This window comes from Myiozetetes cayanensis, unplaced genomic scaffold (genome assembly GCF_022539395.1).
Source record: "Myiozetetes cayanensis isolate MyiCay16 unplaced genomic scaffold, myiCay2020 scf10, whole genome shotgun sequence".
Classification (NCBI taxonomy): Eukaryota; Metazoa; Chordata; class Aves; order Passeriformes; family Tyrannidae; genus Myiozetetes; species Myiozetetes cayanensis.
In genome coordinates, this window is record NW_026086605.1 from 2424590 (window position 1) to 2448252 (window position 23663).

Genomic DNA, 23663 nt, shown 5'->3' on the forward strand with positions numbered 1-23663 from the left:
GGGTTAATAGATTACTTAAAAAATGAAGTAAGCCAGGATGATTGCATGCAAGCTGACTCTAAACTAGGATCTAGCAGCATGACTGAGGGAGATGGTAAAGAGAACAGTGACACAGTGTTAGGCACGGCAGAGGCAGGTGAGGAGAAAACTGGAGACGTCCCTGAAACAGGTACTGCAAGGATGTTAGTCACTGGGGAAGACAACACAGCCATAAACACCAGCACTGGAGAGCAGGAGGCAGACCTGTACAAAAATCACCCTCCAACCCTCCCTGTGATAGAGCAGGGTGAGCCTTCTGCACGTGCAGATCTCGCTGTTGCTGAAAACCAGCCGAGCAAGATGAATTCAGAACATGAAAGCTCACTTCGGGATGCCAAAGGAAAGCTATCACCGCTTGCATTAACTGAGCCTAAGAGCCTTGACCTCAGTGAACTTCAGGACATGGCTGTGGCAGGATTACCTCCTGAAAGGTATTTACTTTGAATTACTATGTGAAATGGTTGTCAGGGCCCCAGGGGTGGATAGAGGTACAATCTTCAAGGCAGATACCCGTTGTCTGGGCGGTCTGGGAGGGCACAGCACTTACTGTGTTCTTTAAATGTATCTTAAATATATGTTGCTTCTAAATGTAGACTACGTGGAAAAAAATAATTTGTAAGGACAGAGAGGTCCTAAAAGCCGAGGAGCACAGTTCCTACCTGTTCCATCTGCTAGTCCAGATTCCTGCCCTTACCTGTGTGGATTTGCTTACACTTCCAGCGTTCACACCTCGTAGCCTAAAGTTAGGCATACAAATAGCACTTCCTAGCCTCAAGTTAGTAGAGTTTTGCCAAAGTTTTGGTGACCCAGTTAAGTGAGACCTGCAGCATTCACATGGAGAGCAGTATTTAAAAACAAGCCTACGGAGTAACCCAATTACTCACTCTGTGAGTTGTCTGGGCCTCCCTCTCATCCTCCCGTACACTATAATTGCACTGACAGTGCCTTTGATCACTGCGTTATTCAGCGTTTCCAATGGCACGGAGTTGTTTCAGATGTGAGTTCTTCTGAGCTGGGACTTGTGGAGCCTCAGAGTTGTTTTTCATTTTATGTTTATTTGTTTTCCAAACCTAGCAGTAACTGCTTTAATAAAGTTAAGATTCCCCCTTTTTTTTTTTTTTTTAAATGAGCTTCTATTTGCTGTCTGAATTCTTAGCTTGATGTGCAGTTAATTGAAAATAATTAAGATCTTAGAAGAGGTGCTTTCCTTCCATCTATTGCCTTGATCTAGTCCTGTCACTGCTTCCTCTGTAACCTCAGCAACTTCCTTGCACACTGTCCCTCTCCTTCCCATACCAGAGGAGGCATCAAGAGCTGTAAATTCTGAGACAACAGCAGAGAGAAGGGTACAGGGAACAGCTAAACTACATCAAACAATATCAATGAATGGTCTGCAGAGATGGAATCTTTCTAAGTAATACCAAAAACTGAATAAGGAGGGAGAATATTTCACTGCCACATTCCTTCAAGGTCAGGGTGATAAAACCATACTGTAAGTGAAAATAGCTGAAGAATTTCTGTTGTTGGGAGAAGGCGGGGGAGTTCTTCCTGCTGTATGTGAGTTAGGGATGGAGGCTGATTAGGAACTAACTGTGTGAGCAGAACGTACATTAGAAGAATATTGGAAGTGTTGGAAACCTGGGCAGCTGTCTGACTTTTTTCTTTAAGGATCTGTCTATAAAAGGACAAGGAAATTAGACCCCATTATTCCTCTCTAGCTCCTTTCCTTTCTGGTTTTTTCCCCTTCATGGGATGGGAAGCTTTACAGTGGGTAGCTTTGAAATTCCCAAACGAATTGCTGGCATGGCCTGGCTCAGGAGCCACGAGGGACCACGGGCAGTGCATGCACATCTATCTGTCTGGGCATGTGTCCCATGTCAGGGTGGGTACCACACTTTAAATAAATACCTGTGGTGAGCAGGGCAGGGTTCTTGAAACAGCTGCTGACAGTTCATGGAGTGGTTGCTTCATACTTGCATATGCTTCAGGAATTCATTATCACCTGTTTTTCCAGCATGAGTGTTGGTATCAGCAGGCAGCTGCTGCTTTTGGACTGTGACTGTCCCAAAGGCTGAAGCACTGGGGGCTCTCAGAGGTGCAGAGGAGCCTCTGCTTTCATCAGGCTTGTTTCTTAGAGGAATATGCATTGATAATATAAAAGAGAAGCAGAAAGCATTAGTTGAGCTGGCTGGTCTGTCTTTATCAGGTCCAATACACTGACCAATCCAGTTTTCCTCTGAGATTAAAGTTGGATTTGTATCACTAAATGTCAAGGTGTACTCCATATGCTGTCTGAGCTGCTGAGTGGTTTGCAGTGCTTTATTGCCCTGTCATCCTTACAGAGAATAAAGTGTTATAGACATGCAAAATCAGGTGCACGTTTCTAAGAGGCTGACTGTGGGGATATGGACCTGATGGAAAGAACTCCAGGGATAAAGAATCCTACCCAGCTCACACAACATTTAGCAGTTAGAAGTATGTTATATTTAGGGGAAGTAAATGGTTCTGAATTGGTTCCAGAAGAGGGTGCTGAATTATTTCAGCATTGTTTTCTTCCCCCTCCGCTGCTCCTGTATAGCTTCATCTCTTACATGATCCCTCATGTTGAAACCACACTGAGCTGTGCATGAGGGGGCAAAGCTGTGTGATCTGACTCTTAAAGCCTTGTTGGGATTTCTTCCTGGAGAGGAAAGAGAGGAATTTCTTCCCTTTGTGGCTGCACAGTGGGAGGAGGGTGGTCTTGAGATGAACAGCAGATCCAAGCACTGCCTGCAGCCATTCCTGCCCCCACCTCCTTTAGGAGTAGAGCACTGGTCAGCTCATAAGGAGAGTCCTGAAGGCAACAGGACAGCACCAATGACTTCCCTTCAAATCTTCAGTAAAAAGGACAATTATTTTTGTTGTGGAGGTTGTGGCTGAAGCATTACCCTCCCCTTTCTTGTGGAAGTATTCCTGTGCTATTTGCAGAAGCAGGGAAGGGTTGGATTTTGCCAACCCTGTCAGCACTGAAAAGGAGTAAAAAAGTCCCCCTTTTTTTGCTGGTTTTGATGTTTTTAACTCTCTCTACTGAATCTGTAACTGAAAACCTCTGTTCCTCATGGACACATCTGGGCATCAAAATGTCTTTCTTCCTGCTTACCATTGGGCATCCAGCTCCTTCATTTTGCTGTGGGAGTTTTATTTGGAAAGGAAGACCAGGACTTGAGTTGGGGTTTTTTTTTTCCTCCTTTTGCATTGGATACCCACACATCTGCAATGTAACCCACACATCTTTCTTTCATAGAGAGAGAGAATGGAGGTTCCTGTGTACACAGGGAGTCCTCATGGCCCTGAAGTGCCCCTGTTTGCATCCTGGCCTGTGACAGATACCAAGCAGAGCACAGAGCAAAACTGGAGATGATGGCAACATTTTAGGGGTTTTTAGAGGTGGCATTGATTTTTTGATAACTTCCTGCAATTCAGCTGTCTGGTACATGCAAACTGCTGCTGTCTCCTGGAAAAAGTACTGAGGGAGCTTTTTGAAGCGGAGCTGGTGAAGTCATTCCCAGATGTGCATCTGTGAGGTACAGAGAACGCGTTGCATCGTTCCCTGATTTGCTGGTTTGGCAAAAGGCTCAGCTTGTTAACAGGCCTTTGGGTGTTCCAGGCTCTCAGAGATGCTGGGGCTGGGTGTGCAGTGAGGAAACAGCACAAGCAGTGACACCCATGTTTTGGGAGAGTGGAGAGTTCTGCTGCACTGACTCACATCACTTACAAATCTAAACTCTATTCTTGTATGAGAAGTACATTGCAGCAGTTGGAGTCAGCAAAGCTACTTGAAAAACATTCTTTACATCCTATGCATAGGTCAGACAAGATCTCTGAAGTTGGCCCAGACATACTTTTGAATTTGCTTCATACTTTGTTCTTGCCATCAAAAATTGGCGAGTTCAGTAACTCCAGAAAGAACGTTCACTCCTTACTAAGTACTGACTTGGTCTGTTTTGTCTGTGTAGCAAATACAGTATTAAATATTTTAGCAGTCTTGCTGGATGAGGTGGGGATGTAGAAGTGCTCTTCAGATCAGTCAAGTGGGTTTTGAGCACTAAGGCTTTGTGTCCTTAGCAGCTGCAAACAAGAGTCTGGAGTTAAAAGGAAACTTGTCAAAACAGTGGTTATGCAGCTCTTTATTTCCCTGGTTTTTAACTTCAAAATTGGTTCAGGTGTGCAGCATCTCAGGATCACAAAGCAAAGGGAGAAATAGCTGGAGGGGATTTACACATAAAGGAAATGCACAAAATTAAATGAGTTATGTGTCTCTCCTGCCCTTCTGCCTTTGCATCTGAATTCTTTCTCTTTATTTTCCTCCCATCTTGCTGTTCATTGCTATCCTCAGTAGGTGCAGCTGTTAGTACAGTTGTGCTTTTGGAGGTGCAGGCAGCTCAGCCTGCAGTCCTGAACTAAATTAACTGGATGGGGAGTTCTGGGGCAATTTCATCTGTGTGAAGTCTGAGATGTTTAATTTTGGTATTTTTCTGTTCAGGAAGAGTAAAATGAAGATAACTTCACTCTTAAATAAACATCTCCCACTGCCTTCTAGGAAGTTAAAGGGAGTTTTGCCAACTATTCTAGTGGATTCCATTGACTGAACTGACCACTGGTTTAGGCAGCATTCAAATATTTATGAAATTTATGAAGTATTTGTAAAATGTTGATTTGATAACATGCCCTGCTGTATCCAAAACACATGCCAATGGAAAACTGGATGTGTGAGACCACACTGGTTATTTTTTAAATTTTATTTACTTCTGCTGTGCTACACAGAAGTCCAGAAGTAGATCATCTCTGGTCCTGCCAAATTGTTGGTACTTCTGTCTCCAACTGCTGTACTGAAAACATTCTGTAACGCTCTTGAGAACCTGAGCCACATATTTATAAGGTATTGACATGGGTGGATGATGCATGAGCTTCTGTTTTCACACATCCTTCTGTGTTTCTCAAGACATTACATTTATTCAACCCAACACAGGCATTTGCTGAAGAAATCCAGCATGGACACTGCAAATACTTCGTGCAATGTCTGAACAGGGAGTTTCAGCATCAATTTTTGTCTTCTTTTCTCATTACATTAAAAATTACTTTCGGATTATTTTTTTTGTCTGAGTAGATTTCACCAGATGTATTTTCCAACCTTGCTTCTTCCAAGTAAGCTGCCTATTTTGTCAAAGTCATTTTTGGCATATCTTACAGATCCCATGTTCTCTCAGTTCCCACCCTAAATCTTCTGGCTTCTTGCAAAATTGGATGCCGTGGAGCTTGTTCCATGGCCCCTGTTTCTAACAGAATATGCAAAGTAGGATTAGCCCCAGCTCTGAACCCCTCCAAGGGCAGCTCTGGGAGCAGCAATTACAGACACAGGCATGTTCTCCATGCCTTGGATGTGGCTTCCTTCCAGTTCCTCTGTGTCCTGGCACACTTGCACTGCACTAAATGCTGCTCAACAGGGACTCCTCTGGAGACGTCTTTGAAGAGCCAGAACTCCATAGTTCCTGACTTCCCCTTCTTGCAGGTATATGGAAGCACACACAGGCATTGCTAACAACAGGAGGGGCTTTTTATGGCATTGCAATACCTTAAAAGTACTCTGGAAAAAAGCAAAAATGTTCCATGTATCTATTTGGGCCTGTTCAGCTACACTCACCCCCACAGCTTAACTCTCACAGTGGAGTCTCTTTGGTGTGTAAGAAGCTCTGCATCTCAAATTGCAATGATAAGGGTAGAAACGTTAATTGCTTCACTCAAAGGTGTGGTGGTTCTGGATTCTGAGGTCCCTCTGAAATGCTGAGGGCCACCACTCTGTGCAGTTGGGAAGAAGCAGCCCCAGTATGTTATGGTAATCTTGTTCTGCTTGCTGAAATGTGCTGGGCATCTCCTCTTTGTTCAGCCAGGCTTAACCCTTCCTCTGCCCTCTCTCCCTGTTCTGGATCTTCTCCACACATCCATTGTCCTCAGTAAAATAACCAGCTGTCCAAAAGTGCCCCAGGACTCCAGGAGGTTGTTTCTAATTTAATGTCACTAATTTACTTGCTTTACCTCTCCCACATTCCTCTGAGGACAGCTGTGTGAGGGGAGGGTACAGCTGCAGCCTGTCTTAAAGCTGGTAAATGCTGGGCCAAAATCTCTGCTCCACTGGGCTGACAGCAGCAAAGAATTTAGCCCTGAGCCTATGACTGATCAGCCCAGGAGAATGGTCCTGTGATCTTTTTCTACCCAGACCATCCTACAAGCACCTTACCCATAGTTGTCCCATTTTGCTTAAATAAGGGGGGTGTCTGGTTGTTTCAACGGATAAAAAATCAAATTAGGAAGATAGGGCTCTATGCAGGCAAGTAGGATTTAAAGGATTCATTGGCCTCAAGTACCTGGTGTTTTCCAGCCCCAAACCTGCCAATCTCAGCTTCTCTTTGTAGGAGGTGCTCTGGAAAACATGGAGTGTATGCTCCGTGAAACTCATCAAGCTGCTTTTTAAAATTCTTTTCCAGCCTGTTTTTCCCAGCTCCTTTGGCTGATGAAACACAAACAGTGTAATCAATAAAGCCTTTTTTTTCTTTTTTTTCTTTGCTTTTTCTAAGGCACTCACTAGCTTATGTAAAATCTTTGGAATTTGTAAGCATGATAACATTGTTATGCTCTCCTAGCTGATAGAAATATCAAAGCCAGCTAAGAATAACTCTGCAGCAGACAGAGAAGGTTGGATTTGTTTCCTGGAATGAAAGCAAAAAGCTTGAATACATTGCTCAGTTTCTAACAACTAAGGAAAAAGAAATAAATGGACACTTAAAACTTCCATTTCCCTTTCTTAACAATGTCATTAAATGAGTCAAAACATAGAGTTCGTTTTGCTGGATATTTAAAAGTCTCCAAGACTTTCCACATCTTATCTTTTTTTTTTTTTTTCCTGAATGCTGTGATTGTACATGAAACTTATGTTGCATCCAGCATTCTTCAAATCTTATTCTTCTGCTAGAAACTCCAAATAGGCTTGTTTTGCTAGAAAAGTTATCCCTGGAATTTGTGAGGCTTTGAGTCTAGCCTAGGGTCTTCTAAAAATCCATCTCACTTATTTGGAAATTTGCAGAATGGCAGTTTCCCATCCCTTTGATCCTCCAAGATGTAATGGGTTAACATTAAACTTTTTTTTTTCCCCAAAGAAGGAGGTTAAGGTAGAAGTCTGGGAATTCCAAGAGACAGCCATCCCAAAGCCTCACCGATCAAAATTGCTGGGAAATGCACAACCTAATTTCCAGCCACCACAAATGACGGTTGTGGGCAGTCTGTGTGTGGAAAGTAGTGGAAATATAAAGTTCAGGTGCCTGTTACAGACGTGGCTTGGCTATCTCAGCCAGGCTGCTCCCCAGTTAATTGGGCCTGTGGTTTTTGTGGAGTGAATAACTACGAACCCCTGGGTAGGAAATGCAAAAAAGAAACTCCTCTTTAAGGCTAAACAAACTGAAGTACCTTTATTTCTGTTTGTTGCAAAATAACCTTAATGAAGGGCATTAAGTTTTCACAGAGAACAATTTCAAATTACACACATAGATTTTTTTTTTTTTTAAAGGGCCATGCAGGAATAGGACAAGCCTTTGGCTGCAGGAGGGTATAGGTGCAGTTTAGGTGGAATATTAGGAAGGAATTCTTCCCTGTGAGGGTGGGGAGGCCCTGGCACAGGTTGCCCAGAGAAGCTGTGGCTGCCCCATCCCTCTAAGTGTCCAAGGTTGGATGGGGCTTGGAGCAACCTGGGCTAGTGGAAGATGTCCCTGTTCCAGGGAGGTTGAAACAAGATGATCTTGAAGGTCCCTTCCCACTCAAACCATTCTGTGATTCTATGATCTACATTTAAAACAAATATCCTCCCTGTACACACCATCCTGATGCTTTCTGGATTTTCTTTCCACCTAACTGTTCCCTGGGAGCCAGGGAAGGGCACAGCCATGCTGTAGGATGTCAAGTCCCTCTCATCAGCACACTCACTGCTCCAGCCCAGCTCTGGCCTCAGGAGAAATCCTTGGCAAGGCTTTCCTTTGATCTGTGGCTGCCCCAGCCAGCCTGTCCCTGCACCCTGACAGCCACCCCTGCCCTGTCATTGTCTCTCTAGCCCTGCTTATCTCTTGTTTTCCTGTTGCTTTTCAGCTGGTTTCCTCTCTCCTCCCCCGAGCCCTGTGCCGAGGCAGGTCAGGCACACCTCGGCACGGCGTTCCTGCACTTACAGCATATCAGGTTCCCTGAGGTTAAGTTGCAGAGGGCACTGGGAGACAAGTTGCAATGCTTTTGTGACAAAGGTGGGTTGAGATTGCTTCATGGGAGGTCAAAGGGCTTTGGCACGGCAAGAGGCCAAGGAACAAACAGGGACAGGCATGTTCCTTGAGAAAAACGGGCATCTTATTCCAAAAAATGCTACATTTGGTTCTGTTAGCAGGAACACAGCTAGGCTGTCGCCACAGCTTTGTGCCAGACTGAAGTGCTGCTAGCAAAGAAAATAAAACCTTATTTTAATGAATATTCCTCTCTCCAGGGTCTCCCTCCCCGTCAGGGCAGTTATACCTGCAGAAGCTATTTGTGAAATGGTTTCCAGATGACAGAAGAGGTCAATGCCCCCCAAAATGAGAGGGGGACTGAATGCTTGTACCCGTATCAAAAATCACAGTAACTTTTTCCATGGCTGCTTTCCTGCTGCCTGGGAGGCAGGATATGAAAGAGATGCTCTCCCCACAAACTTTTAACTCTGAGGTTCATCTGAATTCTTGCTGTCAGAGTGGGTTCTACAACCAAGTGAACCCTCCCTGTACCATGCACAGAGTTTGCCCCTCAATAAGCCAGACCTTGCAGGTGATGTTGGCAGTCTACATGTTTTTCAGCATTTTCATCCATTGCAGTGTCTGATTTTTCATCTGGGGATCATTTGGGATAATCTTTTATTTCCTGTGCAAGTTTCTGAGTTCTTAAAAGCAGCAGTGAGGACACTGTAGGGAAATCCTTGTCTCCTTCTTCCGGGCTAGATGGGAAAGTTCTTCTGAAACACACAATTTACCTGAACAAAAATCTGTTCCCTCCTTTTGCTTATAGGAAAATCAGACAAGGGCTAGAAGGAGAAACAGTCCAAGAGTTAAAAAAAACCCCATTAAACACTGATGAATACTTTTTCACCCCTCTGGCCCAGCTCTAAATTGATGCTTTGGGAGGTCCACCAAGTATGATTACTGTACCCTAACATTAAAAGGAGATGCACAGTCCTGCTAGGGTCTGGACAGAGCTCTGAAGAAGAGGAAATATTAGTTTTGTCACCCAGGGTGTGGTGGACACCACAGTTGAAGAGCTTGGAGACAGGGAGTCAGATGGGAAACTAACTCAGCTAAATTAAATCTCTGTAATCCCAGCATTTTATCTGCAATATCTCGATTGGACATTTGGTAAGCAATGAATCTGCTAACTCTCTTGCTGTGGGATGGGTATTATAGACATTTAAGCTATAGTTATTGTATGGCATGTTATAAACATGATAATGATCTCTCTTGGTAGAGACTCATTAATTCCTTGGGTGCTGGCAGCTCGTATATGCAGTTTGGTGCATCTCCATGCAAGGACCTAATTACCTGTAAAGCCACTCTTTTGTGTTGTAATAAACCCATAGGAAACATGAGAGATTAATAAGGGCAGGCAGCTAATTAAAAATACTCCATTTTTTCATAGGTAAAGAAACCTATGAGAAAGAAGGTAGAGAGGCCTGTAAGAAAGCAGATGAAAGAATCTATAAGAAAGCAGGTAGAGAAAAGAAACCTGTAATAAAGTGTATTAAAAAAATTCCACAAGAAAGCAGGGAAAAGGAACCCATAAAGGAAGAAGATTAACCTATAAGAAGGCAGGCAAAGAAACCTATGAGAAAACCTGTGAACTAGAATTTAACCCAAGAATTAGACTAGAAATAAAATGCTTTTGTTTAGATTTAAACATATGTTATTTGTTTAGCCATAAACACATAAAGTTTCAGTGAAAGTTGTTCAAAACTTTGCCTCTGCATCCTGAAAACATTCTACAAAGTTATCCCTAAGGTTGGGCCAAACACCATTCCTACCTCCTGAAACTTTTTTTTTTTTTTTAAAAGTTGCCGAACACATTATAAAACGTTAGGAGCTATTTGCGTGTGCTTTAAGCCTTACACGCACCGTAATTTAATATCTCTCTGCATCCACCCCTCCAGCAGATGGAAAACTCCGAAATTCCACCGTAAAAAAAAAACAACAAACGGGAGAGAGGGGGAAAAAGGGAAAGAAGGGGGAAAAAAAAGGAGGAAGAAAACCCACGTGGGAGCCGGTTCGGGGGGCTCTCGTGCTCCTTTTTATTTCGGTTGTTTATTTTTCCGCTCCTTTGTTCCCTGAGCTCGCATCCCCCCGCGGCGGCGCTCGGATGCCCCGGGGCGGCGGGGGAGGACGGGGCGCGGCAGCCGCGGCCGCTCCGGCCTTTCCTCGGGGAGCCTCATGGGAGGAGCCTCCGAGAAGCAGCTCCAGGCTCCTATTCCTCGGCCTTTTGTACGCCCCAGAGCTCGCCCCCCCACCACCACCCCCAAAAAACAAAAATCTGCCGCGGCCGGGAGCGGGGTTTTGTCGGAGCCGCTGGTCCCCACCCGGGATGGTGGGAGCGGAGGGAGCTGCTGTTCGAGCGAGGGGCTGTTGCGGGGTGTTGTGTTGGAAGCGAGGATGACTGGGAGTAGGAAAGCTGGTGATTATTTCCTGGCGTTGGTAAGTAGACACTTGAGAGGGGGAAAGTTTTTTTCTCCCTCTCCTTTCCCCCTCCCCTTTGAACAACTTTTCGAAACTTTTCCTGCTGCTCCCACGGCGCTTTCTCCAGCTCTGGGTGAGGATTAACTCTCCTTACTCCTCTTAAAAGATTGGATGGTTTTGCGGCTCCTGCCACGGTTTCTGGTTGGGTTTGGGGTTTCTACTCGAGCAGGGAGACTCCGTGTGTGTTGTTCCTTACGAGAAACCTCTGCTTCAGGTTCACTAGCTGGAATTTGGGAACTTTGAAATCCTGTAGCAGTGACATCAGGACGTGACCGAGAGCCCTTCCCAGGCTCTAAAAGCTGCTCGGTGGTGACGTGATGGGCTTTTTATAATGGTTGTCAGTTATTGCAGCAAATATGCTTATTCATCCCGTGCAGGAATGATTTATACTTCTGAGACTTTTATGTGGCTTTCTGTCGTCCCTCTTTTAGCTTGCAGTGGAAGTAGTGCTGTAACGCGTGTTTCGGTCCCATTAAGTGTTTTAATCTAGAATAATTGTGTTTGTTTGTTGTATTAACTCACCCTAAGTTTTAATGTGACCACAGTAATGTAGAACACTCAAGCAAAAAAAAAATTATTTTTTTGTTACAACTAAACAAATCAGTGATCAATCTGGGTACTCATATCACAGGAATTAGGGGCTTTCTGGGCAAGAAGGGTTGGGTGAGCATGGAAGTGCCGGCCCTCAGGTAATGTGTTACTAAACACCATCCCCTGCCAAGATAACTTCTCTATCTTGTCAGGATTTCCACAAGCAGTGCCAGAAAAGTATCGTTTCTGAGAACGACTCTCCGTGGTCACGGGTCTGGATGCCCGACAGAAACAGCGCTCTCCTGCCCCGGCAGGTCATTTGGAATTCCCTGCGGGGACTGCCAGCTGCTGTGCACCACCTGGCTTCCTGGGCTTGCTTCTCAAGGGTGGGGTGTTGCCTTCAGGAAGCCTTTCACAAAATGCTTTGGTGTCTCCAGAGCGCAGTTTCTGCGTTTGTTTTCCTTTCTGGTGTTGTTGGCGTGGAAATCCGCAGTGAGGGAAGGGAGTCCCTCGCTGCTGGAAGCACAGCCCGGTGTCTGGAGCCGGGCAGCCGCGTGTTCCCACGTGGACTGCAGGCACTTTGGGAGATGCAGGTGGTTCCTGCTGCTTGGCCAGGATGATGGCAGGTCCCTCCCTTGGGCTCAGGTGTGACTCAGGGGCTGCTCCAACCTCGCTGGGCTGGGCTGGCTCTGCTGGGTGCTCTGAGCACCAGCACCCAGACCTGTTCTGCTGATTGCTCCAGTCCCGCTCAGAGGAAGAGCCTGTAAATCCCAGGCACTGGAATGATTCCCCCAGGAGCCAGTTTTGGTGTCTGAGTGGCAATGTCTTTCTTCCCCAAGTGTAGAAATGCTGCCATGCAAATGCTGTGCGTCAAACCCCCCTGTATGACAGTGATTCTGTTTGCTTTTAATTAGCACATGCCAGTTCATCTCCTGGATACCTTCATTGCTGAGTTTGCACAACACCCAGCTCAGCCTGGCTGAGGTGGGCAGCAGATCCTTCCCAGTCTAAATACAAACTGCTGATGTGAGGCACTTAAAGCATCGTTTCTTCTTCCGAGTACAGAAGGAACCTGAGAGATTTTTTTCCAAAATTACATATTTAAATGCATAAGCAAGTCTTTTGTTGGGTTTACAAAAGGCAGCATATTTCCTCAAATTTGACTGTGAGTGTGTGTTTAGCTGGTAAAATAAAACCTCTGCTATATCTATAAAGCCACACTTTCCATTTCAGTATTAGCATCTCATATTGTCCTAAGATTCTGTTGATATTTGAATCGATTTCAAATTACTTCATAAGAAGTGTAGGGGGAGGTGGGGCAAGGAAGGAGAGAGGAGGGAAAGAGGTGAGTTTTTTAAACTTTGTAATCCTTTCCTTGTATCTTATGCAGCACTTCTGAGCTGTTTCCTGAACAAGTTTAGTTTTAGTTCCTGATACCAGTAATGTTGATTTCTTATATAGGAAATAGCTTATTACCTTCTTCTCCACTAAGTCATAGTCACAGGAGCCCCCAAAATCATGAAAAGACTTCTAAAGAACAGAAATACCAAAGGTGCATAGTGTTACTATGAGAGGTTTTTGTTGGGTTTTCTACACATAAAGTTTATTCCAGTGAGTGTGGTTAAAGTATAAGCAACAAAACAGAATAGGAAGAGATAAAATGGTTACTAAGAAGGAATTAATAAAATGGATCAAATTTTATGAGGTATGATGTGTTTGAACGAATGAATTTGAATGGGTGTAGGTGCTGCTAGATCTCTTTGCTTTCCAAAGGATTGCAGTGCAAGAACTTACCAGAAATAACAAATCCTCTCAATATTTCCCTGGGATTTATTAGTATGTTTTCTTATGTATGGGTAAACTGAGGCTCAAAAAATTGACTCTTTGGCCCAGGTTATTAGCAAACCAAGTATGAACTGTGGAGGATTTTGTCTGTCTGACTTGCTGTACCCAGTGAGCATCATCTTGTTTCTTGAAGAAAACAAAAGAGAGGGTGATGAGAGCATTGAGAGCTCAACCCTGCCTTGCAGTTGTTGGTGCCATTTTCCAGAGATTTCTGGAGTAAGAGCAGGATCTATAAATCTTCCCATTATCTCACTAAAAGCAACCAAATGTTTGGGACTAGGAGATAGCAGAGTCTGAAATGCACATTGGTTTCCCTTGGAGTAAACTTGGAGCTATTGTTGCCTGTTCAAAGGGAGCCACATCCAGCTCTCCTGATTGGAAAAACATGGACAGGGAGTAAATGCCAAGACCTGTAGCTGTCTTCTGTCTCCAGCACCAGTGTCAAAGTGTTTTGAAACTTGCCTATGAAGTTAGGGGGTTTAAGGTTTGCATCTCATGGTTGAAAGGAGGAGAGCAGCAAACAGACCCACCAGAACACCCAGCCCTTGCTGCCTTTGTGTCCACATGTGCCAGGTTGTGTTTTCTGTACATATCTCAAATTTCTACCTTGGTTTGAAACCTTCTTACATAGACCTGCTGTGTTTAAACAGAAGAAATTACACAGGTTTATGCAGTTATTTCTCATTTGCTCATTGGTATTTAATGGTTAGTATGGGTCAAGCTTTGCCTGAAACTTTATTATTTGCATACCTGCCTCCTAAGAGTGACTTGGAAAATCTCTTTTCGAGGATAAGTAGAGGCCTTAAAAGTGAAATTGTGAAACCCAAGAGCCTAAGGACACTCGATGGGCAGTGTCTTTCACTTCTGACACACTAATAACAGGCTGAACCCCTTGGTCTTGGGGCTGAATTTAGTGTGCTTGCTGCAGCTGTTGGTAAGCAACTGCTTATTAAACTGTGAGGTATTTTCCTTTGAAAAGTATTCCAGTCATGCTTGTCATAAGTAGAATTTGGAAGCAGTTTTATGTAGATCCTCTTCCAGGCTCGACCCAAGCTCGTGGCCTTTTTTAGAGAGAAACAAATTGGCCTGAAAGGCTGGTGGGTGCAGAGGAGTGACAGCAGGGACCTGGTGGTGGGTGCCTGTGAGCCCAGTGGTTGTGATGCCCAGGAATGTCACTTGTGGAACTAGTCTGAGCAGCTTTTGGATGGCTTCATTGTTCGTGCTGCACAGAGCAGGGTGGCTGGGAAAGGAGCAGCTCTGCCATCACCTCCCCAAGCCTGAGTTTCAGGTTACCTTGTCCACAGACTGCAGAAATTGCTGTGATGTGATGGTGGTGGACAAACACTTCACTTGCTCACCAGACTGAGGCACACCTGCTCCTTTTACTTATTGTGTATGTAAAAAACCAAATTGCCAAGTGCTGTTGTCAAGATCTACTTTCTAAACACTCATTTGAAGGCAAAGCAGAGGGGACACCCCAGTCTGTGCTGTATCTGCAACTCAGCAAGGAGTGAAAAATGGTCCCTTTTTGGTAATAAGCCAGAGGACTTTAGAACTTTGGCTCAAAGTTTGCTGCAACAGGCTGAGCCCTCAGGTGTGGTTAAACCAGAGAATATGTGGACAGTTAATGGCTCAGCATTGTAATTGTTTCTCCCACGTGAACATGTTACAGAATCCTTCAGATAAAATATGGGAAGTGTGAGTGTATTCAGATGGCAGCAAACACTGCAAATATTATTTTAGTGAAGTTTAACTCTGTGTTATGTTCTTTGATCCAGAATTAAACAGGGGTAGAGAGTCATACTGGTTCTTTGGATTTGAAGTTAGGCAAGGTCGTGTTAAAGCTGAGTTTTGTGATTTGGGGCTTTTCATTTTTAAGCTGAAATGCCAAATGCTGAGTGACAGCTTCAGGTGAAAGCTAATCTTGAGCTCCTTACGTGGTTTCAAAGGCAGGAAATCTTGTCATTTCTCTTGTTTAGCTCAATTTCTCCTTCACTTTTCATAATCAGAATCAAAGTGAGGTTAATTTGCAGTTGTAACTCAGACAAAAATCCAGAGGCTTCAGTGCTGTAGGAACAGGAGGGTTGTGAACAAAACCAACTTTTGCTGCCTTCCCTAACACATGAGTTGGCACACACATGTTAAAGTCTGGGGGTTCAGACAGCAAAGCAAAGTAATTCTGCAATATCTCAGACCTCTAAAAGTGCCTTTTTCCATGTCTTTTCTCTCTGCAGCCCTCCTGGGCCAGGTGATGATACACAGTTGGCTTCTCCCCTCGATCCTTCCGAGCAACCCTTCCCCGTTCCTGCAGCGTCTGGAAATGCTGGCCCCGTGGGTGCTGCAGAGCTGACTCCACACAGGTACTGTCCAGAGCCAGGCACTGGAGCTGGGGGAAGTGGCTGCACCTGCTGGCTGCTGGGGGTTTCTTAGTGCTGGCTCAGGAGCTGCTCTCACTCTCCTTGGATGGATACACATCTGTGGAACATCTGTCAGCAGAAATCTGTGCCAGAATTTACATCCCCCCTTATCAAAAGCTCCAAAGGAAGATGCTGTTTACCTTTCCCTGAGATTGTATCACTTCAGCACACAGCAGGGTCGTGACATGTGAAGGTGCAATATACACCCTGTGTTTTTTTTAGGTGCTTATACTTTTTTTTTTTTTTTTTTTAATTGTGTTGGTACAAGGTAACTGATCCTTTGTTCGTTTTCTGTAATTTTGAGAATTTCCTTAACAGGATAATGTTGATTATAAAGCAGGCCCTGATTATTATTCAGGTATCTCATCTCTGTTGGACTCTGACCTTTTTGTCTGTCTTTGCTTGCACTGGGAAGGGAAACTGTTGCTTTATTTGTGCTGGTGGCAGAGGGATTCTCAGGATCTTTGGGCATATAAACTTGTCTTAACTGCCAACAATAGAGGAAGCCTTGTAGGGTATGTGTACCCTTCAATCTCTGGGAGTTCAGTGGAGTGTAAACATACACAGTGTATTTAAGCTAGCATAAAATTTGTTAGCTGAAGTCACAATAACGTGCCATCAAAGGCAGAAAGGACCTTGTGTGGTTTGCTCAATCCACCTTAAAAGCTGGGTGACTTTGTTGTTTAGCCCATACTGGTCTGCCACCAGTCCCCAGGCTGGTTAGTGACTGGCTGAGTGAGTCTGTGAAAAAACAAACTTTTTCCTACACTTGGAGTAAGATGATCTAGAGAAGCTTACAGTAGAAAGCTAATGATGTGGATTTCTTCCAGTTCTTGTAAGTTTTTACTCAGAGAGTTGTGTTTCTTTGTTTTTAACAAATGTAATTGGGTTACTGATGTGTTTTTTGTTGTGGATTCTGTTTTTTTCTGCTAATGGATTGTTGGCCATAGTAGCGAGGCACTTAGAAAAGGGTGAGCAGTAGTTGAGGTGGAGCTGTGAGCTACTTTCTGAATGTACAGGCAGGAAAAAAAGGCTAACACCAAAAAGGGCCAAAAAGATTTATTTATGGGCTCTGGACCACAGTCTAAAATAGAAGATTCTGTGCCCTTAGGGTGGAAGTTTGCTTTTTGCATGGAAAAAGGCACACAAGCTGTCTGTGATTAAATGCCACCTTAGGAAACATTTAGGAAGAGCAATCTTCAAGTGGTTTAATTCACTGCCTCTTGTAAACCTCATGAATTCACCCTGTTCACACTCTCATCTGAATCTGGAATTTCAAGTTAATTATGTTACACCTTTTCTTTTGAAGTACTTCATAACTCCTGTCTTTAAAAGGTTTTGTGGTTGGTGTCTGACAGTCTGGGGGTTCCTTGCCCCGTCTGAGCAGCACAGGCTGTGAGTGCTGGTGCTGGGCTGTGGTTGCCCCATCCAGAGGGGCTGAGCCCAGTAGGGGTGAGGGCACAGGGACTGTGCAACAGCTGCAGGATCAGCCTCTTGTCTCCATATCCTGACCTCGAGGGAGCTGCCAGGACTTTTGCAAGGGTTCAGCACTAAAAAGTTGCAGACCAGGGATATTCAGTGTGGATGTAGGTAGTTTTCCAGTTAGGAAACTGAGAGAGAAATACACAGTTGTCAACTGGAGGGAAGCTGGCTGTAACTGGTTCTTCTGTGTTTGTTTGTTTTAATTCTTTTGTTTATTTTTAAATGCCGCATAAGTTAACTCTTGTCAGTACTGTTTGCTTTTCTTATTCCTTTCTTTTGCATCCTTGCTCAGCTTCGGATATAAAAGCCTACCTGTTCTCCTTGCACCTGTCCTTCCTGTCCAGGGGTTTGCTGCTTGCCAGCTTCTCTTGGTAGAGAGGATTCCTGGTGTCCCAGCAGTGAGAAACCCAGTAGCTGCCACCATGTGCCCACCCCCAGGTGCATCTGGTTGGCAGAAGAGGGGTTAAATCAATGCAGCTGGACCCCTCCTTTATCTCCTGTGGGTGCAGTCATGGTGCTGCTTTCTCCCTGCAGTAACAGCTCTGCTGATTTCCCAGTGGTTTGGTCAGACCCAAACTGGGAACAAAGTGATTGTTGGTAGCAAATGAATCTGAAAACACGTGGGGTTATGCTCACAGTAAGGACTGGGCTTTTCTTATCCAGGAGCTTCAGTATTTGTTGTTTTGTGTCATTGCCTTATCCCTCATCAACTATTTGCCTGTGTGATGGAGCAGCTTTTTGCTTGTATAGGTAAGGTGATCATATTGAAGCATTCCTTTTTGGCATTTTATGTAGAAACACTGCCCCTCTGCTTTTCAATATGTCTGGATAACATTCTCTAATGCAACACATGTAATGGGATGTTTCTGGGTACCTCTGCACTGGACTTTGGAGACATTGCCAGGGCTGCTGAATAGCATGATGTTTAATTCAGTCTGTCTGCAGTAAAGTGCAATTATAGAGTGTTTCCCCCAATATATTTAGTTATTTACTAAGCAGTTCCCTTTGTTTCTGTGTATTTCCCATCATGTGTATTTCCACACCACGTCAGGGGTGTCACATAATGCAGATGGTGTGCACTTTGGCAGGGAAAAATAATGGTGTGTGTAAGGTGGGGGTCAGCTTGTGCTCAATGGCTTCCAGATGGCAGGGCATGGTAAGAGATCAGGCTGTCCCTCCATCTGTCCAGTCAAGAAACTGAATCTTTGTTTTGCTTCTTGAGGATGACTGTCTGCCTCTCTCCTGCTGATAACATATTGATCAGGGACAACATGGTATCATCTGTGCAGTAAGATTTCATTTACTGTATCTGCAAAGAAGTGCCCTGAAAAGAATTAGGTAAAAAGTTCGTTGGCTGTCCTGCCAAGCATTTCTGTTTAGCAGTGAAAGGCCAAGTTCGCTCTGATTTGCCAGTACACGTTGCACTAGGAGAAATTTTGGCTACACACAGCCTTCTCTTTAGGCTGCAGGTGCAGAGCTCTGCAAAAGGACTTGTGTGTTATATAAGGAATGTTTGGGTTGGAAAGGCAGAGAAGGCAAATAAGTGCCCCAGCTGTACAAGAACCACAGCTTAGCTCCGTGCTTAGAGGTGTGAAACATTTCTGAGCAGTGTTTATCTGTTCCCTGCAACTTCCTGCCTGTCTCGTGGGGAAAAAACCCCAAACCTGCAAATGCCCAGGAAAGAAAAAGGCAGCTTGGAAAGTGCTTGCTGTATGAATTTTCTTTATAGTGAGACCATAGCTATCAGTCAGGGCAACTCACTCTGGTGCCTGCCTCATGCTAAGGAAAGCTTCTGCTCTTGCATTTAATGTCCAGCTGAGGTTGTGGAGCTGCTGTGGCCTTTAGTCCAGACCAGAGAGAGTTGTTGCACCTCTGTCTTGAATACTGGGGAGTGGAAGCTGTGCAGAACCTGAGCTGGCAATACAAAATAATGTGTTCCCCTGCATCAACCTCTGCCCCAGCTCTTGTCATGCACATTAAGCTGTCATAGGGAGTTTGTAATCGGTGGTGTTGGATGCACCAAAAGCTGTGTTGCTTTGTCTGCAGATGGACCTTTCCTGGCCACGCAGTTCACAGCCTGTGGAGTTGTGATGCTCTCGGGCTGTGCTCCTCAGTGTTAGCACCACAGGCAGGCAGAGGTTCTCAGGGTTACCTGTACACACAGACAGTCAGAAAGTGACTTTTGAGGTTTACTTAAACAGAGATGGTGCTTGAAAATGTTTGTTTTCCAATCAGCTCAACTCTACAGGATAAAGATTGGTCAATGTATAGCTTATTGTGCACTGAGAAGACTTGGCTCTCTTGGTAGTATTCTTGCTACACCCATTAGAATGTTACCAGTTGGGAAACAAGTTTAAAGGGAAACCTTGTTTTAGTAGGAGCTGTGGAGAGGCTTTAATGTAGCCACTTCATGTCTGATCTGATACAAATCCTGTGACTTGATACGTGCACCTGAGTTGATGCAGTCTTAGGCTGGAGAGTTTACAGTCTGTGTTTTGGACAGGGTTGCTGTTCTGTGCTACCCTAACTCTTTTTCTTTTTTTATTTTTTATAATTTTTTTCAATCTGAGCCATTTCTGAGCTGCTCTGCTCCTGCTTGTCCCCTAAGAGCTTACTGTGGGCAGCACCCACCTGCAGGTACTGCCCATCTGATGATGGGCAATAACCAGGAGCTCTGTGCTGCTGCAATTCCACCTGCAAGCCCTCCTGAGCAGTGCCAAAGTAATGATGTGGCAATGTTAGCCCCAGCCTGGGGTGATTAGTCTCACAACCTGCTTTTCATGGCCTCACTCAACACTTCTTGGTACTGTGGATCCCTTCCCAGAGCGACAGCACGAGCAAGGCAGCTGAGGCTTGGCAGGAGTGGCCTTTGTGGGAAGCCAGGATTTGGTGGTGTAAATGAAGCTTGGAAAGAAGAAGGGAAATTAGCTGTGGATTTTAACACACACAGTACAGTAGCCTGTGAAAGTAAGCCCTGTGCTTTGTGAGGGCCAGGGAGCAGAGCTCCTATAAAAATGCTTGTGTGTTGATAGCAAGCTTTGCTTTAGGGTTAGGAATGACATTCATTAGTCAAACTCTGTATCTGGAAATTGTTTTATTTTATGTGGAAGGACTTAAATGGGGAAGCTGAAAGGCTGCAGGTGGTCATTTGGGCCTGTGTGAGAGGGAAGCAGGTGTTACTGTGAGCAGGTAACTGGGAGGGCTTTGTGTGCACAACACCAGGACCATAATTTTTTGTATGCCTTTGGTCCTCTTACTTGGCTGGGCCCTCTTGTGAATTGTCTGGGTTTTGCAATTCTTTGTTTCCTCTCCAAACAGATGTTCAGCATTCACTTATTTTTAGCAGTTTACTTTTTTTTTTAGCTTTAAAATCTTACTTTCACTGCTCTCCGTGTGCCCCTATATAGTCACATCGCCTCTGTATAGATGTTGCTATATTAGGACAAAGACATTTTTAGCAAAGGACAAAGGCCTTTGCATGAAAAGGGAAACAGCTTACTTTGAAATCACTGTTTGTTTATTTATTTATTTATTTATTTATTTATTTATTTATTTGTATTAACCTGTGTGTCAGGCCAGTTTGGACAAACTGGGCAAAGGGAGGGAGGAAGGAAGGAGTGAGCTTGTAAAGCAGAGAAGTTTTCTCAGAAGAAATAACTCTGTAATTATACCATATGGCACAAAGCAGCTTCATGGATATAAGCTAATCAAGGTAAACTACTCTCAGAAAGGGCTTTGGTGATCTGAGTAACTCAGTGCACAAGCACTTTGGGAAATACCTGTTCTCATGCTGGTGTGTGTTGTAACTGAAGTTAGGGATGTGGTTTAGGCTTGTTCTCTGCACACTTGGTTCTAAACAGAGGAACAGCCTGTCCTTGAACCTTATTAACCCTTAATTAGTAACACAATTTAATCTACCTTCTACAGTTCCAGTGTAATTACTGGGGGAAGGGCAGAGAGAACTTTTTAAAAGGAGTAGCTAAGATAGCAGTTTATATTTAGTTCAGGAAACCTAAAAGAAGCTTCTCAGCCAAGGCCTGGTTCCGTCAACGTTTCCATAAACATTTGTGTCTGTATCTCAGGAAGCAGAAGCTGGCAGGAGGGAGGCTGCTGTGTGTGGCTGCTGCCCCAGGACGTCTGTGTCCCTCTGGTGTGTCAGAGGTGCCCAGGAAGGGACACTGTGGTGTGACAAGACCCTACACCGTGTCTGTTTTTGAGACATGAAGTCATTGGTTATTTAGTTCTTTTTCTGTCAGTGGTTTAATGAGTGTGGCCAAGACCAAGGGGAGCAGGGTGGTTACTGTTCTGCTTCTGAGTGTGGGGCTTGTGGCTCTTTGCTGAGCAGAGGGACTTGCAGGAATTAACAAATACAGCAGCATTACAGTCCTGTAATCTTAACATTCGTGTGATGAGTTCTGGGGTTATGGTGTATGTTTGGTTTTACAGCATAGGGAGAGCTTTTAAAGTAAGAGAGTTTTATAGTCCCAGATTTTAGGTTGGTTTTTTTTTTTTCCTACAAGACAAGTCAGTTAATTGAATGTTTATATTCTACACTGGGGAGAAAGGGCTGTGTGAGAACTGCAAAGCAGTCATTAGGGATTTATTTATTTTACTAATTTCATATATAGTTAAATTTCTCTGGCACTTCATCTTATGGTCTATAAGAGCTGTCAAAACTCTGCAGTATTACTGATTATGTGGTCATCTGAGAAATTAAATGAGATAAGGTTTGTAGGAAGAAGTGATTTGTGGGAGGTGGGAGAGAGATGGAATTTGGGAGTGGTTGATGTGCCCCTTAGAGCTCCTTACAGATCCAACCCAAGTTCATCCTTTAAGGAGACTTCCCTAAAGCTTCATGGGCACTTCAGAAATTTGTCAGCTTATTTTTAATGGTTGTTTTGCAGCACTTCCAAGCCTGACAGCTGCAGAGAAGTTGACAACCCCGTTTCTGAGGATGAACCTTTGGCTGTGGCCCCTGGTGATGGTGTAGAACTGCCTGCTCAAGAAACAGAGGCTTCCACAGGGGAAAAGAAGAGGTATGGTGTTATTTCACATCTTACAATGCATTTCCATGTCTGTACAACTTTTGCTTAAGAAATGTTGCTAGTGTGAAAGAGGGAGGCTGAAGAACTTCAACAGGTGTTTTGTGGAGTTATGTGAACACTTTGCTGCGAGGTTTTGAATCCAAATGTTGGACTATCGAGACCTGCCTAATCCAGGATATTTACTCATAAATACCAGAAGAGGGAGCTTGGGCTACACTGGTTCTTACTATGCTGATCTTTCCTGCTATTTTTAAATTAATATTTTTTAAGGGTTTTTGTTTGTTTGCTTTGGCTTTTTTTAACCAATATTTTCCTTTCTGGAAGTTCAGTTTTGGGGTTTTGTTTGTTTTGTTTTGTTTGTTTTGTGAAGCTGTGCAGGATCAGGTTATATTCAAGAGGACTGCTCTGCTCATTCCCCTTCAGGTTCTGCCAGCATCTTCCCCACCTCACACTGTAGATTTGCATTGTTGCTGTCAGTAGGGAAGGAAGAAGTTGTTCAGCTTGGTTTTGCTCTTGCTGAATAAATGCTGTATTATCTTGATTTCAAAGTTTCACTGCTTCAGGTGTGCATTGGTTGTTGCCACAGTACCTGATAGATGGCATTTTTTGCTTGGAAAACCCCCCAGAATGAGTCATGGAGTGATTTAGGTTGGAAGGGACATTAAAGATGATCTGGTTCCAGCTCTCCCATCTCAAATATAGTCGAGACAGGACGTGTTTGGGTATTCGTGTCAGAGCTTCAGCTGCCGTCTGTCTGTGGGTGATTAACCAGTCTGCTCTTGTGGCTTGGCAATCAAGGCCTGCCCTTACTGTGACATCTATTAATGGAAAAGGTCACAGCACAGCTGAGAATATGAAATGGGCCCTCCCTGGAGAGCAGCATTCTCCACCCCACCAATACAGACCGGCAGGTTGTGACAAGCAGGATGCAAGGCAGGAGACACCACGGGAAATACAGTCCCTCCACTAAAGCTCTGCTCAGAAATGTCAAAAGATGCTGCTGTCAGCAGGAGGATACTCTGAATCATGAATTAAAATGTACACAATAGACGATGCTCTGCTGTGGAACAGTGCAGGAATAGCTATTAGCGAATGCTGCTGAAAAGACTATCCACGGTACAACCTCTGGGAGAGGTGTTGGTTAACTGGTTGTTCTGAACTTCTGATTACTTTGATCAGAAAATGGTGCCCTGACCTTTAGTGTGTGTGCTGCTGTAACACAGGCCAAACCTTCTGGGTAGTTTTCCTCTATGATACTTCACTGGACCCACATGTGTGTCATTGGTGGGGAACAAAAGGGCTCAAAGGTCTCTTTTGCACCAGGGTGCAAGTGCTGGAGAGATTTTTTTTTTTCTGAATTGAAGGGTAGATACAATGATCATTCTCTAAAAATTGAGAGAAATGGGCAGGTGAGGTTGTAAGTTAAAAAATATTCACCCTGAGATGCTGGCTCTTTCCAGAGAATCAGCCAAAATTGTTTGAACTGGACT

The 23663-nt window shown here is 44.3% G+C and overlaps 1 protein-coding gene across 8 annotated transcripts in view; it reads left to right on the forward strand.

Annotated features, from left to right (window-relative positions):
* The first annotated feature begins 426 nt into the window (after window positions 1-426).
* Window positions 427-23663, forward strand: part of TACC2 (transforming acidic coiled-coil containing protein 2) — a 91005-nt gene continuing 67768 nt past the window's right edge. For all 8 annotated transcript variants that reach the window (XM_050335099.1, XM_050335155.1, XM_050335108.1 and 5 more), the window contains exons 1-3: window positions 427-470; window positions 15464-15589; window positions 22033-22164. In XM_050335099.1, the coding sequence (XP_050191056.1) occupies window positions 442-470; window positions 15464-15589; window positions 22033-22164 (287 nt within the window). In that variant the 5' untranslated portion in view covers window positions 427-441. The remainder of the gene's footprint in view (window positions 471-15463; window positions 15590-22032; window positions 22165-23663) is intronic.